The sequence below is a fragment of the Falco peregrinus genome, chromosome 7 (assembly GCF_023634155.1).
Source record: "Falco peregrinus isolate bFalPer1 chromosome 7, bFalPer1.pri, whole genome shotgun sequence".
NCBI classification, from domain to species: Eukaryota; Metazoa; Chordata; class Aves; order Falconiformes; family Falconidae; genus Falco; species Falco peregrinus.
Genome location: NC_073727.1, coordinates 76,413,903 through 76,438,027, shown reverse-complemented (window position 1 = coordinate 76,438,027; position 24,125 = coordinate 76,413,903). Strand labels below are relative to the sequence as shown.

Below are 24,125 nucleotides of genomic sequence, written 5' to 3'. Positions count from 1 at the left end.
TAAAACTAGCAAGAAAATAAGGGCCCTCTCCTCAATGGGGCATTATGTACAATGTAAAGTAAATTCTTTTTTATGCCTCAGTATTCACAGGTGTGTGCTCAGGTGATTTCCAGTTCCTTGAGCCTAGCAGAAGACAAAGTCTGGGAATGTAGCATTACCCACAGTAGAGGAAGACACTATTAGGAGTAATGTCCATGGGACCAGAAAAGGCGTGCCAAAGGGTGCTGAACAATCCCATTTTCAGGTCACTATCATCTTTGAAATGTCATAGTAAGCTGGTGAGGTCCTTAGCGAGAAAAAACTTAAATGACAACTATATCTTCAAGAACTGAAATGTACAGAATTCCCAAATTCTCCTCCTGGGACAAGGCAGTGATGGTTATATGTACAAACTAAGGGACAAGAGACTGCAGAGAAGCCCTTTGGAAAGAGATCTGGGGGTCTGGGTTGATTGCAAGTTGAATATGATTTAACAGTGTGCCCTGGTGACAAAAAGGGCCAGCTGTGTCATGGGGTGCATCAAGCACAACACAGCTGGCTGGTTGACAACAGTGATTGTCCCACTCTGCATTGCACTGGTACAACTCCACCTCTAGTATCGTGTGCAATATTGGGCACCTCAGTATAAGAAGGACATCAGACTATTAGAGTGTGTCCATAAGAGGGCAGCCAAGGTGGTGAAAGACCTGAAGGGCAAGACTTACAAGCAGCAGCTGAGGTCATTTGGTTTGTTCAGATTGGAGAAGGCTGAGGGGTGACCTCATCACAGTTTACAATTTCTTCAAGAGAGGGCAGTGGAATGGCAAGTGTTGATCTCCTCTTCCTGATAACCAACAATAGGACACGAGGAAATAAAATGAAGCTGTGTCAGCGGAAGTTCAGACTGGACATTAGGAAAAGATTATTCACTGAGAGGGTGATTGGTCACTGGAACAGGCTGCCCAGGGAAATGGTCAGAGTACCAAGCCTGTCAGAGTTCGAGAACTGTCTGGACAATGCTATTAGTCATATGGTTTATTTTTAGGTAGTCCTGTGAGAAGCAAGGAGTTGGACTTGATGGTCTTTATGGGTCCCTTCCAACTTGAGATATTCTATGATTTTATGAATCATAGAACCACAGTATCACAGAATAGTTGAGGTTGAAAGGACCTCTAGAGGTCACTTTGTCCGACTCCCTTGCTCAAGCAGAGTGCCCTAGAGCTGGTTGCCCAGGAGCATGTCCAGATGGCTTTTCAATACCTCCAAGGATGGAGACTCCACCACCTCTCTGGGCAACCTGTTCTAGTGCTTGGTCACACTTGCAGTAAAAAAATATTTTGTGATGTTCATGCATAAACTCAGTTTGTACCTGCTTGTGGTGACACTTTATTTCACTGACATCTTGGGCATAGAATTTGTAATTGAACAATTTAACTTGTAAGAATACGTTTTTAGGTAAAAAATGCATAAGGTCACAATAAAAAAGAAACAGTACAACAGTAAACTCTTTAATCAAATTATTTCCCCTCACTCTAATGTTGTATAATTTATTTTTTCCTTTGTTCCTGTACCTGTTGAATTTATTCCTGATAGAAGAATAACATGCTTAATTGCACACAGAAATCTTGCTTGAGTTCTCTAAGTATTGCTTTTCTCAATTATTCAACCCTCACTCACTATGAAGTCATAATTACTCATTAAAAGCTAAAGTGGATTACTATGGAGATCTCTCCTGACATCCATTTAACACTTAATCAGATCTTAATATCATAAATTATGCATTTCTCAGCAGTATTCAGATTCTAATAATTTTTATAACAGTTCGGAGTTACTAGATTCTCTTCACCCCATTGTTGCAGGAAAAAGTTTTAGAATTTGCTTAAAGGATACAGCCACTATAAGAATTTCAGGTTTATAGCAAAATAATTCTTGAAGCCTGTTTGATTGCACTAATATTTTCTCTTAAGGGTTTCTTGGACAAGACAATTCCACTCTTATGAATAAATATAAAAAAAATGGACCCAAAATACATACTAAGATGAAGTTTATTTCCAGCTTCACCCCCCACCCCTACCCCCCACCATTTTCTTTCCAGAACTCATTAAGAAAAAAAAGGAGAAAACCCTCTCATTTTCTAGGAGATAGCAACTTCTTCATTACATTCATAGAATCATATAATCCTTTAGGTTGGAAAAGACCTTTGAGATCATCAAGTCCAACCATTAAACCAGGACTGCCGAGTCCATCACTAAACCATGACTCTAAAAAACACTTCTACGTATTTTTTAAACATTTTCAGGGATGGTGATTCCACCACCTCCATGGGCAGCCTGTTCCAATGCCTCAGTGAATAATTTTTTCCTAATACCCAACCTAAAGCTCCCCTGGAGCAACTTGAGGCCATTTCCTCTCCTATGTCACTTGTTACCTGGGAGAAGAGACCTACCTCCACCTGCCTACAGCCTCCTTTCAGGTAGTTGTAGAGAGCAATTAGGTCCTTCCTGAGACTCCTTTTCTCCAGGCTAAACAACTCCAGTTCCCTCAGCTGCTCCTCATAAGTCTTGTGCTCCAGAGCCTTCACCAGCTTCACTGCCCTTCTCTGGACACACTCCAGCACCTCAGTGTCTTTTTTGTAGTGAGGGGCCCAAACCTGAACACAGGATTTGAGGTGCGGCCTCACCAGTGCTGAGTACAGGAGGACTATCGCCTCCCATATCCTGCTGGCCACACTGTTTTGGATACCAGCCAGGATGCCGTTGGCCTTCTTGGCCACCTGGGCACACTGCTGGCTCATATCAGCCAGCTGTCAGCCAGCACCCCCAGGTCCTTTTCTCTTCCCCAAGCCTGTAGCATTGCGTAGGGTTGTGTAGCAAATCAGTTCAGTTGATTTTACAAATGAAATATGTATTTTTTTTTTAGTTTTTTTTTTTGTCAACAAACATTATAGAAAGCTACAGTTAATAACTCTTGTCCTGGTTCATGGCGTGCCTTTCTAAAAGTATTAATTATGATGGTAACTCCCCAGAGATACAAATATATATAGTTACCTTTAGTATCAATACAAAGTGAGTCTTGTAAATGGAAGGTCAAATTCTCCATAGTTGCACGTGTAACATTACATATTATATTAGAATAATAAACAGAAGTATCAAATTTCCTATTTTCTGTATTATTTAAATTTTACAGTAATAATATAGTTTAAACAAGTATTTATAACTCAGTAAGCTTCATAACTTACAGTAAAATATATTCGTGGCTTTTGAAAAATTGATATGTTAATACTGTGCTATTTTTGGCTGAGGAATAAAGGAGCAAAATCAACACTGAAAGGCTGTACAGTATGCTGGCCAACCTCTCTCTAAATACATGAGACTGTACATGTGGTTCAGCACCTGTTGGCACAACACAGACATATCCGGCCAACAAATCACAGCATTAAGGCCTTACTAAGTATATTCCTCTTTACATTTATAGAAGTCCATAAAAAGCAGGTTTTAGGTCTCAGTTTGACACTCCTTTCCAGCATATTAAAAAGAATCAGTATACATTTGTCAAAGCTTAAGTGTTTTGTATTAGGAATGGACTACAGTGAAGGAAATTGGAAGAAATGTTTTGCTGAAACACAAATTTTATGCTATTAGCTCTTGTTGTTCTGATGCCTCTGGCTTTAGATCAAAAGGAGAGCTCATTAAAAATTTTAAAATAATTTCATTATTTGAAGCAAAATTATACCTTTTTTTTTTTTTTCCATATGAAGAATTTCAAATAGAATACTAGCTTTTGGCACATTTCATAGAACATATTGTTTGATTAAAGAAATTTTCCCAATTTCTTTTGTATCCCTCCCAAACATTTTTCTCCTGTACAGTTTTTCAGTTTTTTCCCACTAAGCCACTGACTGAAGTAACACTGATTACTAGCAAGTCCATGGTAAAGACATCAGTAATCTACCTTTATTTTCTTTTCTGAAATTTTCCTCTTCAAAACTTGTCAAAACTTCTTCACCTTCTTCTAGATTTCTCAGCAGTAAAGACTGCTTTACTTTTCATTTGTCTATTCTTTATCTTTTCTAAAATTGGAAAACAAAAACTACTCAACTCCTGCTGTAGAAATAATAAATTAAAAACAAACAAAAAATGATAATGGAAAAAGGAACAACAGCAAGCCAATAACAAGAAAGAAAATCTCTAGAACCTTTACATGAATTCATTATATTTTCAGTACCAAAAAGAAGGAGAAAACTTTAATGTGTTTTCTTTTTTGTCAAATCACCGTGTTTTCCAAGACTAACGGTAAAGCTGAAGTCTTCCTTATTGACACTTATGACATTGCCAGAGATACATTTCTCTTCAGTTTGTCCTTTTTAGAACTGTCCGGTTATCTGGTTACAAGTTCAATTGTTTCTTTCTGTTGGGGTAAGAAAAAGTCTTCAGCTAAATGAGCAAGAAATTGTTCAGTGGAATGACACTAAAGGTTACCTCAGACAAATGTGGACTAGCTTTTTCCTAGCCAAAATGGAGCCAGAAACGACATAACGAAATATATACATAATAGAATCAGAAGTCTTGAGTAGAAATCAGGGTTGACTCATGCAGCAGTAAAAAAATAGAGGAAAATGCAAAGGTATTACCTCCATTTCAGGTAATTATTTCTAGTGAAAATCTTCTCTCTTAAGCTCTGTATCCCTATTTTGATCTCATCTAAAATTGTTTTTTAATGCCTAAAGGGTTCATTTTGACCTTTTTTTAAAGACCCTGAGTTATTTTTATTTTTTTTAATAACAGAGAGAAAGGAGTCTGGAAACTTACACAAGGTCTTTAAATTATAACCATTATTTCAGAAAGATTATTTAAAGCAATAGTTTTTTTTAACAATATTGCTAATACGGTTCATGGTGGTTTTTTAAAAACATGATATTAGTTCTTAGATTTTTTAGGATTATTTTTTTTCTTAAATCCAGGGGAATTCTGCGAGGTGAAAATTAATAATTGTGGTTCCAATTCATGTGAAAATGGAGGAACATGTGTTGACTATGAAAATCATTTTAAGTGCATTTGCCCTATAGGTGAGTCATTGGAAGTTTATTCTATTTTCTAAACAGAACAAAGAAAAAGTCATCCAAATATTTAGGTTTTGACCTTGGATGGATGCCAGGTGCATCCTACAGCAAGCTGCTGTATCACTCTCCTTCTCAGCAGAACAAGGAGGGGAGAAAACTAGATTAAAAAACCCTTGTAGGTCAGGGTAAAGGCAGTTTAATGAAGCAATAGCAAAAGTCACACACATGGAAGCAAAGCAAAACAAAAGACATTCTCTCCTTCTCATCGGCAGGTGATGTTTGACTGCTTCCTGGGAAGCAGGGCTTCAGTACGTGTAGTGGTTGCTCTGGAAGACAAACATTGTAAATAACGAATAACCCCCATTCCTCCTGTTTATCTTAGCTTTTATATCTGAGCAGACATCATACGCTATGGAATATCCCGTTGGTCACTTCAGGTCAGCTGTCCTGGCTGTGTCCCCTCCCAAGATCTTGCCACCCCCAGCCTACTGGTGAGAGGGGGGAGGTTGGAGAGACAGAGACAGCCTTGGTGCTGTGTGAGCGCTGCTCAGCAGCAGCCAAACACCCGGTGTGTTATCACCACCTTTCTTGATACCAACACAAGCACAGCGCTATGGGGGCTGCTGTGGGGCTCAGCCAGACCCAGTACAGTAAGAAATAGCAACATAAAAATAGAAATATGCCTCAATATATGCAGTGAACATTTTTATGAAGATTTCCACTTTCTCACTTTGTTTAGCAAATAAAACTGGCAAATTACTCTGGTGGAATAGTGTTAACAGCTAACACCCTGAACAGAAGTAATGTCAATATTCTGAATGAACTGTGATTAAACATTCTCTTTGTGGTGCAGGTTTTGAAGGTGAAAGATGTGAACTGGATATTGATGCCTGCCTATTCTACAATATAAGCTGTGCCCCAGGAGCACTGTGTATGGATAAATCTCATGGATTTAATTACACATGTTTATCACCATGTATTGGAAACACAGAGGTAGGATAAAGTTATATATTCCCCCCAGTGTTTTTGAGAAATCAAACAAGTTATTCTAAGAGCAGTGAGCTGATGATGAAGGAACCCATTTCCCATGGGTTTCCTAAACACAGTACACACTTTTGATATATTCTCTTATTAACCTTTCTCTTTCCTGTGTAACATGCACACCCGAAAGTGCATGATGTGAGTAGTAATGTCAGTGTCTGACAAAGTGTAATGTCTGATCTCTTCCTTTCTTGTTCTTTGTAGGTTTACTCACTGAGGTCTCCTTCTGTCCCCTATTTGGTGCTGCTATGGTGTGAAACTTGTAGGAACTTAAATCAAAAGTTCCTTGAAAAGTCTGATTTGTTTAAAATATACTAGAGAGAAGGCTGATGGTACTACACCAATACACAGAAAGAATGACAAAGGCTTTATTTCCATTAAAAACAAAAATGAAGATCATAATGAAAACAAAAAAACTAAAGCAAAATTAACTACAATTTAATGAGAGCTGACAATACAGTTAGAAAAAATAAAAATTCTCCTTGCAAGTTGTTCTTAAATGCTCACAGAATATAGTAATGAATTTGATTTTTGTACATACAAAGTAATCTAGAAATCTTTAAGTTAGACATTAACAATACTTAGGCCAGAATAACATCCATTGTGTACCCAGATGTCTTTAAGTAATGTATTTGCTGTGTCCTTCTCACTTCCCTTTAGTGACTTTTTCAATTAAATTACTTGTTTAGGTAGGATTAATTCACATCAGGGTGGACAACAAAACCAGGCCCTTGAGTTACTGTGATTTCGATATGGGATAAAGTAAAATCTCATTGCACTTTTTATTACGATAGATATTTTAAAAGCTATGTACACAATGTTATATAGCCCTTTCAAACAGCTACTCAAACTGATCACCAGTGTTTCAAAGACTTAATCAATTCTTTTATTGAAATATATTCACCATAAAAATATAATATGCAGAGCAGACAATGTGTTTACAAAGAAACAATCAACATTTATGTCACTTTGAAGTCCATGGGTACACACTCACCAATGAATATGAAATGTAACACTGAAATTCTCACTGGCTCAAAGGTTTGTATTTAAATTGTTCAGCATCTGGTAAATTTTAACATTTTTATGATTTAAAGTGTCATTCCAAGTGCAAATTTATTGTACATGGCATAACACCATAATGATGCAATAATCATTATAGCTAGTTAGGATGGGAAGTGATGGTGTGCCAAGGATGCTGATGGGAGCTAGTAAAACATTTTACGGTAATATTTGCTTAAAACCCCTCAGACACATTTAATTTATTGATACAAACGTTTCATAGACCATCATAAATGTTGTCATGTGGGGAAAAAATAATATATATATGAGTCTATATACACTCACTGTATGAGAAACAATTTGGTCATAATGTGAATAATCAGATTTTCTAATGGGAAAGGGAATACAAACTAAAATAAAGGACTGATATATTTGGGCTTAACTTGTTTTCTTAGCCTACAGATCATTAAAGTAATATCATTTTCTTACTGGAAAAAAATAAAAGCTTTATTCAAACAAATTAATATCTTAATACATTTTAAAGTACTGTAAGTAATAACTTGAAAATAAAGTTTTATATTATTCAGTAAATTTCATAATTATGCATTTATTCTTATTTATTCTTTGTGGGTGGAAAGTTAGTATGTATTTTTGTATTCTTTCATTTATTTTCCATTTCCAATGGTGCCTTAGTTATGCTGAACTGCTTTACCTATGTGTATTCAGCAGAATAGACTGGAATTAATATTAATATTTTAAATATTTTCTTAATAAACAGAAAGTAAGTTTATATCATTAGGGTTCTTTTATCTCTACATAAACGTATAATGAAATTAATGTGTTGGCGTTTTGGTTGTGTATTTTTTTATTTTCCAAGAGCAACACTTTGAAAGATATATATTTTTATATTTTTTTATACATAAAGCACCTATCACCATATTGATAAACATTGTTTGGAACCACTCATTAAGGTTGTTTTTAATATTATTTTAACTATTATTTATTTTAAAATAAATATAAAAAGGAAATGTGAACATTTTAAAACAGGACATACCTTTCTTCAGATTTCAAAATCTAATCTTAACCTTCTATACAGGATAAAGCTTGCCTGCCCTGTACCTGGAATTATGAAGGGCCTCCAAATAAATCAAAATTTTGGCATCTTTAAATTAATGACTTCCAACAAGACCAAATTTAATCACTTCATACTATAATATCTTTTCTTCTCTCATCTATTCAGGAAGATATCCAAAGAAATTCAGAAAATATCCCAGTACATTTGAATACAGTATGTATGTTACAAACCCCATTACTTTTATTAACAGGACTTCATAGGGAATTGATACAAGTATTGGTAATAGCAAATAACCTTAGTGGAACCATAGAATCACAGAACAACTTGCGTTGGAAAGGATCTTGAAAGACCATCTAGTCCAACATTTTGTGGGAAAGGGAGCCTAGGTGAGCCTAGGGGGAGTCTAGCACCCTGTTCAATCACATCTTGAAGGCTTCCAGAGATGGGAATTCCACAACATCCCTGAAGAGACTATTAATTTCAAAAGCCCACATGTGACCCAATCAATCACAAATGTGGAGGTATCCTAAGTAGTGTGATTATTTTTAGTGGCTGTGACTAAGCCCTATTGAGCAGTTTTATTGCTTCCCTCAAAAAAAATAGTATTTCAAAATTCTGTCAGCAAGCTCACAAAATCATAGGTTCCTTTAGCATTTCATAGGAAAATATTTGAAATTGTAGCAGTAAGTATGGGAACTTCAAGATGTGAGCCAATAGTTATTCTTTTATAAAAGGAGTCATAGGTATTTAAAAGTACTTTTCAAAATTTTTTTAATTCTATTTTCAGTTTTAAAATATAAACAGACATACTTAGTGGACATCAGTTTGGTTTGTTAAAAATAATTCCCATACAACTTAGGAACAGAACCATCTCTCAAAAGTCTTATCAGTGTCTATCTACACCTTTATGGTACTGAAGTTGTGTCCAACGGGATTATTGAGCTCTACTTGCATAATTTACTTGGAAGTTATTTCCTCTTTTTATGAGCCAAATGATCCCAAGCTACCCTGTTACATTTGCAGTGAGGGTCATAATTCCAACCTTCTGAATTAAAGTATCCATGTGCCTAATGCACACTTAGTGTTTAAAGCAGCTGCCACTTTTATGCTTGTCCTCATCCTTTACACACTGTGCAAGTTTATACAGTAAAAGTAAGGCAATTAGATAAATCATGTAAGACTGATATAAATAAAGTATGGACACTCATATTGTTTTCTTTGAGCTTGATGTATTAGGAGTTTGAAAAAACACTTAAAAGATCTTAAAAGCTAGAAAAAATTCAGTATGGCTTTCCCGGTTAACTTTACAGTTTTATGGGCAAATAGCTCTCTCGTGAGCAAATCTCTGTTGCTTGTGATGCATTTGACATGATGTGATGCTTGACTTTCAGATTAGAGGCTGACTTTGCAGTTCTGACATATTCCAAATACTGCATTGATCATTTGATTTAAACAGATTTTAAAATGCCTTCATGAAAACAGTTTGTGTGTGTGTATTTTTGTCTATCTGTTTAATGAGTTTACACATAAAAAGAGGCTTGTGGGCCTCATATCTTCGTGGTGTTTTGAAGTTATGCGTTCATGGTTTAAACTTTTTAATATTCAGACAAGAAAGAAAATACTTAATGCTTTAATAGAAGATTGTTCTGGGGAACTTCACAAAAAATTTGGAGGTGGCTGGTCACTGGGTATTTATCTCTGAGGACCTGTGCAGGATAGTGAAGACAGGAAAAGTAAGAAAGGGAGACATTATATTATATTTTATATAATTATATACATTCAGAAATTCAGAAATAACTTTTTTATTTATCTGAAGGAAACTAATTATAATTAATTTCAAATCAATTTATTTTCTTTCTGTAACAAGAAGTGGCAAAAGTAAAAAGCTTTTACAAAAGTTGAAATAAACCAGCTTCTTACGCAGTAATCTCATAAGAAAGCTAGTGAAACAGTAGACCTGCTCCAGCTTGATGTAAAGCAGATAAGATAATTACACTCAACTGGCAGTAGTTTCCTGGACAAATGTCCAAGAGAAATAGTAAGTAGTATTCTGCATGAGTCTGACCCCGTTCCATTCAGCATTTTCTTTCTGAATGGAGGAATATATTACACATGGAAAAAACTGAATCTGACACCACCTTGGGAAAAGATCTGGCAAAGTAGAATGTAAATTACATTTGCAAAATACAAATATCTGTGAACTTCATAATTGTTTTGTGAAGTTAATCTCCAAAATAAGAAATTGAATGACTTTTCAATTAGTACTGCTAGTAGACACTGCAAGTGGTGTTTTGGATGCTGAGCAATATAGCCATCTGTAGAAAGATATTTTCCATATAGTTCTCTACAAAGTTTATTTCTTAGAAACTGCTTTAACAATACTTGTTACACTTATGGAATGGAAAAATAATGCTTAATTGTCAGGAGTCAAAGTAGCAAAATTAAATAAAAGGAAATATACTGCAAAAAAAACCCCAAAAACTGAGTCTGCATAAATTATAAGAACTATCTTATATTCTGGAGACCAAGAAAGACATCAGGTTCTTATATGCAGTCTAAGGATTTTAAGCATTTGCTGCACAAGGAATAGTTCAATAGCATCTACAATGTAGGTAAAACTTAATTCTACAAGCAGTTAAATTATGCAGACTGTTTCATATTAATTATTCTTTTTAATCTTTTACTTCCATAATTTTTTCTGGAACTTTTAGCAAATATTGCTTGAAATGCCAACAGCTTTGTTTTGAGGAGATAGGGGTTTTTTTGTTTAATAATTGTTTTTTATTCTACTTATTTAATGTACCAGAAGTCCATGAAAGGACATAGGGCAGATTAACTGAAGTTACACTTTGGGAGAATTTTTGATATCCAGGCACAATTGATTTTGCAGTAATAAAGCCTGAAGTCTGTAGTAAAAAGATATGCCAGGGGGTGGGGGGTTGGGGGTGGTGGAGAGAGAGAGAGAGAGAAAGAGAGAGAGAGAGAGTATTTGTGTGTGTGTGTGAATATAAAAATAACTATTTCATTCAAACTACAGAGAATTCCAGGAAAGATAACATGGAAGAAGTGTTAGGAAATAATGATTGCACTAAGTGAGATGCTTCTAGCTCAGTGTCCTATCTCTAGCAATGGACAACAGGTGATACATAGAAAAGAGACAGGTTTACTTCCCTCAATTACTGCAGAGTGAAGAATGGAAAAGATAAAACATATTAATCTAGGGATTAATTATCTTTCTTTGCTGTAATAACATTTCCTGGTTGATACTGAAAGGAAATTATTCTTACATACTTATCAAGGTGGCACAATAAAGCAGATTTATTTTAAAGCAGTTGCTATAGACAGAACTGTGATGATAAGACCGACCAGAAGAGCCCTTGTTTATGATCTGTTAAATCATAAGAATTGTGTTTAATCGTAACTAGGAAGAAAATTTACTTTGGGGAAAGGGAAAAGCTGATTGATAGGAGAGGGATGCTCTTTCCAAAAGTCCATTTGTTTATTTATATTAATTTAAAAGTATCTCTTATATAAGAAAAAATAACAAACAAATCTTTGTAGTAACTTTAGAAAACGACAATGCAGGTTTGAAGTTTAGAAAACCACAATAAAGAGGTATGTAGTTTGACTTCAGTAATAGAATACTAAATTTATTTAGCATTAATTTCTTATAAATTTCTTAAACATTCTAACTCAAAGTTTTAAATATTTAAACCAACATGGAATTAATTTTGCAGTAAAGAGGAAAAATATATCTGATAGAGAAAACTACTAACTAGATTTCATAGTAAAAATAATTTCCATAGCTTTAATTTTAATTTAAAGCTGCTTTAGATTGCATTAACATCTTAAAGGGAAACACGTATAAAGTAGCAAAACAACATACGAATATAATGTATATAATATTGTGACAATCTTGAAATGTAATTTTTGTCTTAATGTCTAAGATTATTCTAAGTGGTTTTCTTGAGTGTAAGCTTATTTGACCTATTTGAGCTTTGAGAATATAGTGAATCTCAGGACAAATCCTGCAGAAGTGTTTAAATTAAAAGGTAAGAGACATATGGAAATCATATAAGAGAATATTCCCAAAACTACACTCACATGAGTTTTCTTTGCACTTATGGTGAGCAGTGTTTTTGTTTAAGTTTTCTCATTAGAAAAGGTTTCCAAGTTGTCTAAAACTCAGTACTGATAGCATAGCAAAAAGTATCTTAGTTTTAAGCTCAATTTAAAACTTAATCAAAGACAAATGAATATGAGAGGATTTCTGCCAAGAACTGTTATTATTACAAATCTTAGTGACATTATAAAGAGATTCAGACTCATCAAAATGAAATAGTAGTGCATTAGCTCATATTCTAGACACCATTTGCTTTAAAAACCAATTGATTAGAAGGAGGGTTCTTAATTACTTTGAAATGAAAATGTAGTTATCCATTTCTACACTAGCAAAATTTTTCCTGGAATTTAAATGGGACCCTAAAAGTAAAATAAAGAAAGGAACATTCCTTCTGATCTAGAACTTTCTGTAATTTTTGAAGAATACAAGAAGAACTTTTATTAAGTAATATTAACAAATAAAAGCTAGAAGAAAAAAGAATGGTGTTCCCGTTTAGGTATATTAATTTTTCAATATATACAGGTTGAAAAGAACGAATCTTCTGTTCTTCCCAGAACCTAGACACACACACATATATATATAAAAGATTCATGGTTAGTTTGTGAATCAAAATTATGACTAAAATTAAAGTCATATTCAGTCTTTTTTTCCCCAATAGTCACAAATTCAATTAAACAATACATAGAACAGTTATTCTACTCTTTCAATGGAACAATAACAGACTGGTTCACTATCATCCATCCAAAAACAAGCACATTTTAAGGTCAGTTATTAAAATGGCACTGTTAAATCATAAATGCCTCTTTCAACTAAACAATGAATTGATATATTGTTTTAATCACATTCAGTATCTTAGGTTCTTGGAGATCTTTTTGTAATACTACAACATAAAAACATTAAATAACCATATTTATTATCAACAGCTTATTTGGTTAAACTCTGGGGAAACCCCTCAACATATAGAGAAAAGCCTCTTTATGTATTTGCACTTCTCACCTTCAGATATGTGCAAATGGTGGTAGCTGCTTCTGCGATGAAGAAAACCAGAGATGCCACTGTGTCTGTGCTCTTGGATGGACAGGACAAACATGTCTGGAGAATATTAATGACTGTGAGGTAAACCAGTGCCAACATGGAGCCACATGTGAAGATGGAATTAATAAATACAGGTACTAACATGATGCTTTCCATACAATCCTCCATAAAAAAGTTTATGCCATATAAGGATATTTTTCACTTCAACACGAATTACAAAGGGAGTTGCTATTGGAGTAACATTTTTCTTAGATTATAAAATGCCATGAATACTAACTTTCAATAAGCACATGCATCCAGTAAGACTGTGTAGTCTGAAGTATTGCATAGGAAAACCTCACAAGTATTCCTCTTTGATGGATCAAGAAGTTAAATCAACTATGCAACACCTCAGATAAACAATCTATTTTAGTAAATAGTAAACACTTTATGAGCCTAGAGCATTACATGGAGTGACTTTTCTTATTAGAACTTGATTTATAATTTTCAAGTGAATAGTTGAAATGCTGAGTTATTTGTGTATTTTTTTTTATGTGGGTTTTTTTTTTTTTTTTAGGTATTGACAAAACTTTCCAGTATATGTTTTCCTTAGTGAGCTGTAGAATTATGGCAAAAAATTACATGGAAAAGAATATCTTCTATAAGCAGAGCTCAGTTGTTATTATCAGACTTGAATTACTTATTTTTCCTCCACAAAAACCAGAATAACTAAAATCTTTCTATAATGTCTGTGAATTTATTTTGAAAGGCTTTAATTTTATGCTATGTCCTGTACTTAGAATCACTGTAATTAATATGCTTTAGTGTTGCTATTTAGAAAAAGTTGCAACAGTGGACAAAATTAAAATAGAACTCATTAAAAATTTCTTCCACTCCACCTCTGCGTTCATAGGATCTTCTGTAATAATAACTGAAATCCCCAAAGAAGCACAAAAATACAGATAAGTAGGATTCTCAATATACCAGAGTTAAAAGGAAATTTTGCCAGAGTCCTTACAAAAGTATACAATCTTCCTTTTTGCCAGCTTGCAATCAACTTGTATCAAATTAATGGACCATTTCTTGACATTTTATTTGACTGATAAATAAGTGGTTTTCCTGTCTATATCAGAAAAAAAGATTCCTGACAGAAGAGCAAAGCCATGTTTGCCTTTCAAAATCCACTAGCATTTACCAAGAAATGAGTAGGTCTGAAGACCTCTGGTAAAACAAGAACTTTTGAATTTAGCTCAGTAATCCAGACTCAGGCTACTGACAGAAAAGGTTTCCTATTTTTTCAGTCTTTGAAAGATAAACTAAGTTGACAGATCAGTCTGCATTTATTTAAGGAACAAGAAAACATACCATCAAAATCCCTGTCCTAAATGTGTTAGTGGACAATTTTGTTATCAGAGAACCTCACCCCACAGAAACACAACTGGTTATTTTGCAAAGACAATGTGCAGAGTATTTACTGCATAATACCTGCTCTGTCGACAGAAGATTGCTGTTTCTCAATGACAGTGAAGCATTTCCTAAAGGAACTGAACTATTCCTTCCTTAAAAATAATGGCATTTCCCAAGAAGTTTTTATTGTCAACAAGTGAAACAATTGTAATTTCTCCTTTCTAATGCATCATTAAAACTAAAAGAATAGAAGAAATGCTGAACATAACTACTATAGTCACCCAACTTTTTTTAAAGCCTCTTACAACTTGCATTTTTATCTTAAAATTAGTAACATCTTTTATAATGCATTTTTTAAGAGCTGTATTTAATGCAAAGTAGTTTCAGGAAGACATGAGAAACTGTCAGCATAATATATGGAAAATTAGATATGTAAATACCATTAACAACCATACTGAGATCCATATTTAAAGCTATTCTAGTCATTCAAAACATCACTTACCTTTACCTTCTCCACTTATTATGTAAGCCAAACTGTTATGTATTAGTTCTTAATTTATGGAACTTAGCATAAAACTCTAGACTTTTCTCCCAGTTAAGAAATCTTAAATTCTGAACTAATTGTTAAACTTTGGTCATAGTGTATTGTTGCAGTGGTGGCTTGTTATAGCAATGTTAAGACCACAAAAGCATGGAAAGTATCTAGCTTAGATTCAAGAACAGCCCCCCTCTCTTTTAAGCTCTCACGTTCCACAAGCTGTCTTTTTTTCCAGATTGAAAATAATCATTCAACTATATGTAACTTTTATAACTTTCTATCTCCTTACCATGGCATATTCTGTTGCTTCTCCTGCTTTGAAATTACTGTTCCAGACAGTAGTGTTATGTAGGTTTATATTTAATATATGCAGAGAATTTCCTTTGAGTTCAGGATGGGGAAGAAGGGGGACTTTAAAACTGTGATACAGTGTAACACTCAGTAAGGTTACTTAATAAAAGCAACATAATCAGGATAGTAAGTCTTAGGAGTTTTACTCCTCTGGTTTAGTGAGCCTTCTCTTACAACTAAAGTGGCCTCAATCGCACTGACGCAAAGCCTCTTATTAATTCAAATGAATTATTGTGCTTCCAGCTGAGTCTGTGCTATTTGAGATATTATAACATAAGTTAATCAGCATGTATTTAAAGTGATAACTTCTCCAAAGAATTACTGCTCCTACTACCGGGTTGATGGTGTAGCTGTTGATGAATCTGGCTGATGAATCTGGCAGATACCATGCGATAGACAAATCACATCCACACACCAAAAGACTCTCTTGACCTCTGGTCACTACACCTGAGAGAAAAACCAGAGATTCATTGCCTTGTTAAATAGTATTGCTACATAAAAAAAGGTATTTGAATTTTCCTTTGAAAAAGAACCTGTATCTCTTCATTGTGTTTTCTGTAGAAGACAGAGAAAAACTGACTTAGCATGGGTCAATGAGAAGCATTTAATGAATAATTAAAGTGAAAGAACACTTCAAGGTGTTCATCCTCCTGTTTTGAAATCCAAGGGATGGTGGGAGGTGGTTGTTGGTCTGTTTTCTTCACCCTCGTAAATACGTGCCTTGACAATGTTACATTTCAGACAACTAAGGTACTAATTGAAATAAGTCCTAATAGATTACTATAGTCTATTCAGCAAAGGGGAGCAACAGAGTGAAAACACTCAATGTAGTTTCCATTGCCTCTCCTCTTTCTTGTGTTTCTTCAGTCCAGTCTATTCAGAAGAAGTTCTACACTTACTGTAGCCCTAGGAAAGGCTAGCAAAAAGGGCTAAGAACTCAGATTAAACATTTGAAGAAGCTGTGTTGTAGGATTTACTGCTGTTTAAAAGGTCATGATAAATTAATATGTTTTAAAAATGTATTTTAGTCTATAGATATAGCTGTGAGGTAAGCATTTCATGTGGTTTTATGCAGGAAAACTTCCTATTAAGAAATTAGATTTGGTGAACAGTAAAGCTTGAATCGCCAATTCATTTATCAATATTCAGTATATAAATTTCAGTGTGTATAATTTAATCTTGAATTAATCTCTCTAGGAAGGAGTAAAGCCTTACCTAGTGGCAAATTGTTAAATAAAATGCTTTAGAATATGAATCATTTCTTTGCACGATGCCAGCAAGATTATGAAAAGTAAACATAATTTAGATTAAATTTTGTGATACTCAGAAGTTAAGCTTCTATTACTTTATTCATCTTTTACTTTTTCCATTTGCTGCCAGCTGATTAAATTAAGCTGTTTGATTAGGTCTTTTTTTGTATATATATATATATAATTTTCCATTTTAAAGTTTATTCATCCTATACTATATATGCAATTTTACTGCAGGACCTAGCTTGCAGTGCTATATAAAGTTAGTACTATGATATACATAGTTTTCTGTAGCAATAATAGGCTTCTTCCACTACAGAAAGAGGAAAAATACTTTTCCTTGCCTTGCTACAACTCCAGAAGGTAGTTGAATATATGTTGCTATTTCTTAGGGAATATCTCTGTAATAAATTATACAACAGCTTTTCTGCAGAGAAAACAGATGCTTACAAAAAGCCAAAATAAAAGTAAATAACCTTTTAGTCCATTTATGAATGTGTGTGCAGTTAGTATTTCAACTAGAAAACAAAACAATTAATTCTGAGTAAATGCAGTTAATCTGCTTGGACTACTGTAATGATAAAAAACATTTATTAAAAAAACAAAGTAGAGACATACTGGGAAGTTTTTGCTAACATGAAGCTTCTGTGCTCCTATGTGACTTTTGTCTCAAGAACAAGAATATCCTGGTCATCCCCTAGCACAGATCACCATAACCACATCTTCAGTCTGGTCTTTGGCTTTTTCCAGTTGTTTTAAAGGTTCGTCCATCATACACAGTTCTTTACTCAATGGCACAAGTGGTACTACATCTCTTTAGTGCAAGCAGTTTGTGGTGATGCAGAGACAGGTACCCTGTCTGGACTAACTAGTACCAACTTGCTTACCTGCACATCTGCTGTTCTAGACCTTTAGTGATAAAAACTTACATCCTGCTGTGTATTGGCAGGAACACATTGCAGCTATGCCATAACCATCTGCATTTGAGTAACATGTTACTTCTTAGACCAAATTCCATGCCTGAGTTATCTGCATCTCTATGTAACATTAATTTCACAGGCATATCAAATTATTGTGCAATGTTAGCTGGATTTAGGCAGCAGAGTAGCGACGTTGTCTGCATACGTGTGGGAGCAAAGCAATCCACAATAGGATAACTGTGGCTTATGTTCGGTATCGACTACTAAAATCCATGTTTGTAGCAAAAGCATTTAGGTATTGGTTTTACTTCCTAGGATGTTACACTCAAAATCTCGCTATGGACAAAAAAGGACATATGTGATATAAGGAATTACTGTTATTCCTATTAATGTTAATACAGATCTTCTTCATACTTATGTTTTTATTGGTGCCATGTTCATCGTTTCAATGTTCCCCCAGTTTATAAGATTGACATTTTAGTCTTCTTTAAGTAGTTGTGGGATGTCACTAGTATTTCCTGGTCTTTTCTGGGAGGTGTCCCCACCTTCCCAGAGGGGCCATCCCCAAAGCTGAAGCTGGGGCAGGAGAGGAAGCAGTCACTGGGTCCCACAGCAGTGGTTATACCATTGAAATCCAGCTCATGCCCCTGCAAGGCTGAGCCCCCGAACTAAGGTGCCAGGACACAGCCAGGGCTTCTCTGATAAGGGCAAAAAACATGTTTCCTGAGCTAGAGATCACAAACAGAAAATCTGATTTCATATATATCTGTACACAAATTCTTTTTGAATTTATTTTAGAGAAGCATTTCAGCTTTGCAACAAATGAAAACTGCAAATCAATCTATGATTCAAAGCTTTTGATATCATGTTCAGTATTTTAGTGCTGCTGAAGTATTAATGCAAGGTCATATTCATTATAATCTAATGTGGTGATGATGTTTTTCACACGACAAGTTTAAAAGACTTAATTACTTAGAGATCATTGGTCTTGATATTATTTCCAAGACAGACAGGAAAAGATATTTGAAGTTCAGCTATGTCAGCATTATACCAGCACAGTGTTTAACAAAACTGTGTGCAAAAGCCATTTCCTAGATTGACTTAGAAATGAAATGATAACATCTATTAAACATCTTGTATCATTTAGAATCTTATAAAAATGTTAAAGCTAAAAATAAATGCAATCAGATGATGTTATGCAAAGCCCACAGAACTACACTTACAATACTATGCATGAAATTTAAGAAATATGCACAGTGCAATTCATACTTTTGTATAAAATATGTGCTACGTATATAATACTGTTGAATATATAATACATTAATGTAAATGGTAAGTATTATATGTTAATGCTGTTAAACAAAGAAAAAATACACTAAATGTAAGGACCTGACAAGTTTAGACTTATACTGCATAAATATGGCCTTTTTTATTGAGACACACTATAAAGTACAGATTTTAAATAAAGACTATTACTAACTTATTAATTTAAATATATTTTAGCCTCCCTTTGTACATTTTCCATATACAATGTTAAATACCAACGTTATTTGTAAACATGCAGTTACAATTTGATGTAAATTATTATAAATTATGTTTAAAAGGAATTTATTGAACTTTTAGGTCGTTCTATCACCTCTAAACCTCAGTCTGGATTCTAAACAATAAATGAATGATTCTTAGATGTTTTAATGCTCAGCACACCATAAGAAAATAGCTTGTTATTAAGAGGACTAGAATGCTTCTGTTTGCATTAATATATGCATTTGGCAAACACTAATAGAACAAAACCTCCTCCCGCACCATTAGTTTGTAGTTTTACATTGTTCTAGGCCACTGCCACAGATTTGGACTTGAATAGCTGCATAAGTCAGCCACTTTGTTTCACATGACATGCAGATCCAGTTTTGAAGTTATTTTCTAATCATGTTTACACTGAAGAAAAAAAGACACAACAGCTTCTGTATATCCAAGAAAGCAGTAACCTATGCTTAACAGCTAAACCAAACAAACTTTTCATGCTGAAGTGACAAAGGAAAACGTCATGATTTTGTTTTATTTTTCCTGGGCAATAATATGAAATGAAGAATCTAAACAAAAAAAAATGAGTGCTTAATTTATCCACTGTAGAAGATGAGCCATATTAAAATGAAAGTCATCCAGTTATAATTCCACCATGAAAAACAAAGGACTTTCCATCCTTACTTGTTTGAGATTTCTTCAGACACTGAAGCACTGAAAAATACAATGCTCATAACATCATTGCTTGTAATATGGAAGTATGAAACTGAATTTAGAAGATTCTCCATTAAATCTGTTTCTGTGTAGTTCTGTGGTCTCTGAAGATAAGCTACACAACTCATAATAATAGGGAAATTATAGAAAATTTCTTCTCTTTTTCCTCTCATTCTTGTTAAGAACTGTAAGTTAAATATTCTATTCAGTATCAATGATAAGAACATTTTTAAAGAATGATTGAACAGTTGCATTTTCGCAATGCACACGCTAATCATTAGAGTAAAAAAAATATTTTTTACTACATAATAGTTAACCAAGGAAATAAAGTGATTAACTGCACCAGAAAAAAAATACATAGCTAAGTGTTTATTGTTTCCATACTGAATTTTTACTGTTGGATTCAGAAACTGTGTAGTTAAAGGTAAGTAAGAATGCACATGTTTTGCATGTTTATGCATAATTAAATTTTATGTAAATCATCATTTACATTTAGCTGTTAAGCAACTGTATGAGATTATTTGTTTGAACTTCATTCCTTAAAAAGGATCAGATGGAGCTCTCAAGAGAAGGGGAATATTTTTCCTTTGCTGAGGAGTGACTGAGGTTGGAAGAGAGAACACAGTAGCTATACCTACTTGAGTAGGTACTGCAGTGAAGTAGAAATGGATCTGCAAAGCAAAAATGGTGGTGCTGAAGAACAAGCAACCACACTATACAAGATATGGAGCACTTATTTCAAGCAAACTATTTCGGTCCATGGGCTAAAAGCCCATTAGCAGTTGGTGTACATTGTCTGTACTCCAAGGAGCACTTTACTGATTTAGTTTCAACTGAAATAAATCAGTTTTACATACTCCAATACTGCTCTGCAATGTTATACAAAATACTGCTGTTTGGAACAGCCAGGAATTTCATCATAAAAGTTTTCTCATCATCTGATCTGAAATGGTTATACAGACGCACCTTGAGATATGAGCGAGCACAAAGCCAGGCCTCAGGTATTATTAAAATAATTTCCTAGGGATCAAGAAGACACAACGTTGACAAGAGTCTCACTGGCAAGCTTGGACCTTCCTTCAAGGAGCCAGAGGATATGAAAGCAGCTGGTATTTGTTTATATACATAAAAAAATAATAATTCTGGCTCAAACATTTGGTGACTTTATTGTTTAATAAATTAACCATTTTATTATTTAATTGTACCTGGCTTTTCCATAGATCAAAAGCCTTTGCATTAGAAGAAAATCATTAAACCATCTTTAAACTCAGTCCACTGTGGAGTTCGACATTAACAACCAACCATAGCTCCTTTTAAAAGATACTTGCTTTACTCTAGGCTTCTAGTCACAACATGAAAAGGAAAACCCACCTAATTTTCTGTGTGCTCTGAAGCTACTATTGAACTCACAGAACTGCACAAATGTCCACAGATTACCTTGTGAGGAAAAAAAAAATTCAAAAGATTTAATTGGATTGAACACTAGGAGCTATTCATTTTATACATATCCCTTTTTTCCTCTTCCTTTTTCCTCAGATTTATTTAATTAGTATTACAATAGGAGTTCTTATAGTATTCTGCCCATTTAATCTCTAGTTTGTACATAGACAAAGTTCTTTCATCTTTCCAATTCTCTCTTGCCAAGAACTGCAAGTAAAATTAGAGCCTATCTGAACAAGAGAATAAAGTATACCATTGGTGGATATGGTTATAACTTCCTTAGTCCAAAATTTATATTGCAAAAAAACTTTTGTGAAATGACATTCAAAATAGCTACCATCATGCTGGCTTTTATAGGTTCCTTTCTTTGCACAGATTCTTACATGGAGTCTTTTCCCTACTGAATTTACAATTATCCTATTGGAAATGTGGTAGGGATATAAGGATATCTAAGTGGAAATTTCCAGAAGTCTAACATAAAAATGCAGGAATAATAAGCAATTACTGAAGCAAACAATAACATAAACATTCACTTCTGCTAAAAATAAGTAAAAAAGTACATATTCTGCAAGACAGATCAGTAGGGAGAATTACTCTAATCAAGACTTCCTTAACATGTTCTTTCCAGCTTATAGATAGTATCTTTATGGGTCAAGAACATCTAAGATTACGGTAAAATTATCTCCTCCTGTGTAAGGAGACCTCTGGACATGGTAAGAAGAGGATCAATCAAAGAAAATATTGCCAAATACAAGGGATTTTCTAATTTTATGAGATGTGGATAAGCTATGAGATAATATAGCTTTGTTTTCATTCACACATGAGAAAAATATAAAATGGGACAAAGGGAAGCAAGAAAAAGTCATCTTCAGTTTTATACAATTCATATGTCATCCTCCATTGTGGGGAAAAAATACCCTGCTCAATTTCTATAAAATTGTTTAGATTGTTTTTTTCAGTTACAGACAGAAATTGCAGCCTTTGTTTCTAATAATAAAGCTTTTTTATACTGATTTTATGTTCAGAGCAAGCAGAATGTAATATTGTTTTTTCTCTTAATATTATTGTAGCAAGGAACTAATAATTTTCAGAACAGGCATTCTTAAAATGCATAATACTCTAGTTCATACCAGTTTTCTATTTGAGTGTTGTCATTGGGAGACTGCTATTAAAAGCTATATAGCTACTAGTTTGTCCCATCTAAATAGCTAAGATTTTTAATATTGTGCAGTTCTATTTAATTATTGTGAGCAGTCTTAGTGAAACAAAGTTACTTAGTGATCAATAAAAGGTAGATGACTGGAAAAAATTACAATTCATTTGTGATTAACTCAGTGAAAATATTGTTAACATTTTTAGTCATTATTGACCGATATATTTGAGACTGGTGGTTCTGTTATGTTTTTTCTCCTCTCATTTCAATAACAGATGCCTATGTCCCCTTGGTTACACTGGCACATTTTGTGAACTTGATATAGACAACTGCATTGGAAACCAGTGTTCTGAATATGGTTTCTGTCAAGACCACTTGCATAATTACAGCTGTAACTGTGTGCCTGGATATCAAGGACCCTTCTGTGAAGTTGAAATTAATGAATGCTTAAGTTCACCTTGCAAAAATGGAGCTACCTGTATGGATTTAATTGGCCACTTTTCATGTAATTGTGCTGCTGGGTTCAAAGGTAAGTTTTTGCTTTTGAAGTGACTTGTACTACAATTGTGATTGTCCAATTACATGTAAATGATGTTTATATGTTTATTTAATAGCAACTATATACATATATATGTATGTATTTATGCGTTTGTATGACTTAAGAAGAGTTTAAACTGAATTAGCATGGAAATTCTTAGATTGTGTCTCTTAATTGCTCCTCAGCTAATCTTTGCTCCACTAAATGTATAATTCTGAGCATGAGATCTGATGCTGTTGGCAAAAAAATTGATCAAGTTCAGGAGCACAGTTTTAATTTTATTGTTTTAATTTCACTGTTATGCAGTCCTAAGTGTCATAGATTTAGTAATACACAGGCTGATGAGAACAAATGTTTTGGTACAGACCAGGAAAATCTAAGCGTGAGAAGGAATGAGATCAGCAGTATCATCTCTCTGCATGTATGGAATATAAACAGCTATATTTGAGTGTGTTGTTGACTCCCTCTCTACTCAGTGGAGACATGGCATCTGTCTATCTTAGACATCTGTTTTAGGATGAGGTGGGCTGTAGATTTCTGCACTGAGTTAGATTAATCCCACACCGGCTGATAAAATGATTCCTTTTTGTCCTAATTTTCTGTTTTGAGTGAGTATCCTGATATTCAGGCTATATGTGGGAGGCAGAAAATAATTTTTAATTCAGCAATACTGCAGTGTTGCATTATCAGCCTTTAGTCTACATAATAAGCACAAGCATTAATGCTGTGAATGCACCCCTATCTTTATTGACAGTCTGTGGTATACTACCACAAAGAAAGACAAAAACTAAATAGTATAGTATGCACAGTGTTATCTTTACTAACTAATCATTAATTTACAGTTTATTCTTCCAACTTGCTGAGGTCTTTTGCTCCAGTTCAGGGAACGTGTTGTACTAGATTTGTAATTTCCAGTTAAACCACTGAGATAACACATGTATTTGGGTTTTTCTGGGTGACTGCCAAAGTCCTGAGCTATTAAGTAATTATAACTTCAGTGCTA

At 34.1% G+C, this 24,125-nt stretch overlaps 1 protein-coding gene across 1 annotated transcript in view; it reads left to right on the top strand.

Moving 5' to 3' along the window:
- The window catches only part of EYS (eyes shut homolog), an 871,402-nt gene that overhangs the window by 97,525 nt on the left and 749,752 nt on the right, over nt 1-24,125 (top strand). Inside the window, exons 7-10 of the mRNA XM_027787807.2 lie at nt 4,940-5,044; nt 5,892-6,031; nt 13,279-13,445; nt 22,860-23,113. Of these exons, the coding sequence (XP_027643608.2) occupies nt 4,940-5,044; nt 5,892-6,031; nt 13,279-13,445; nt 22,860-23,113 (666 nt within the window). The remainder of the gene's footprint in view (nt 1-4,939; nt 5,045-5,891; nt 6,032-13,278; nt 13,446-22,859; nt 23,114-24,125) is intronic.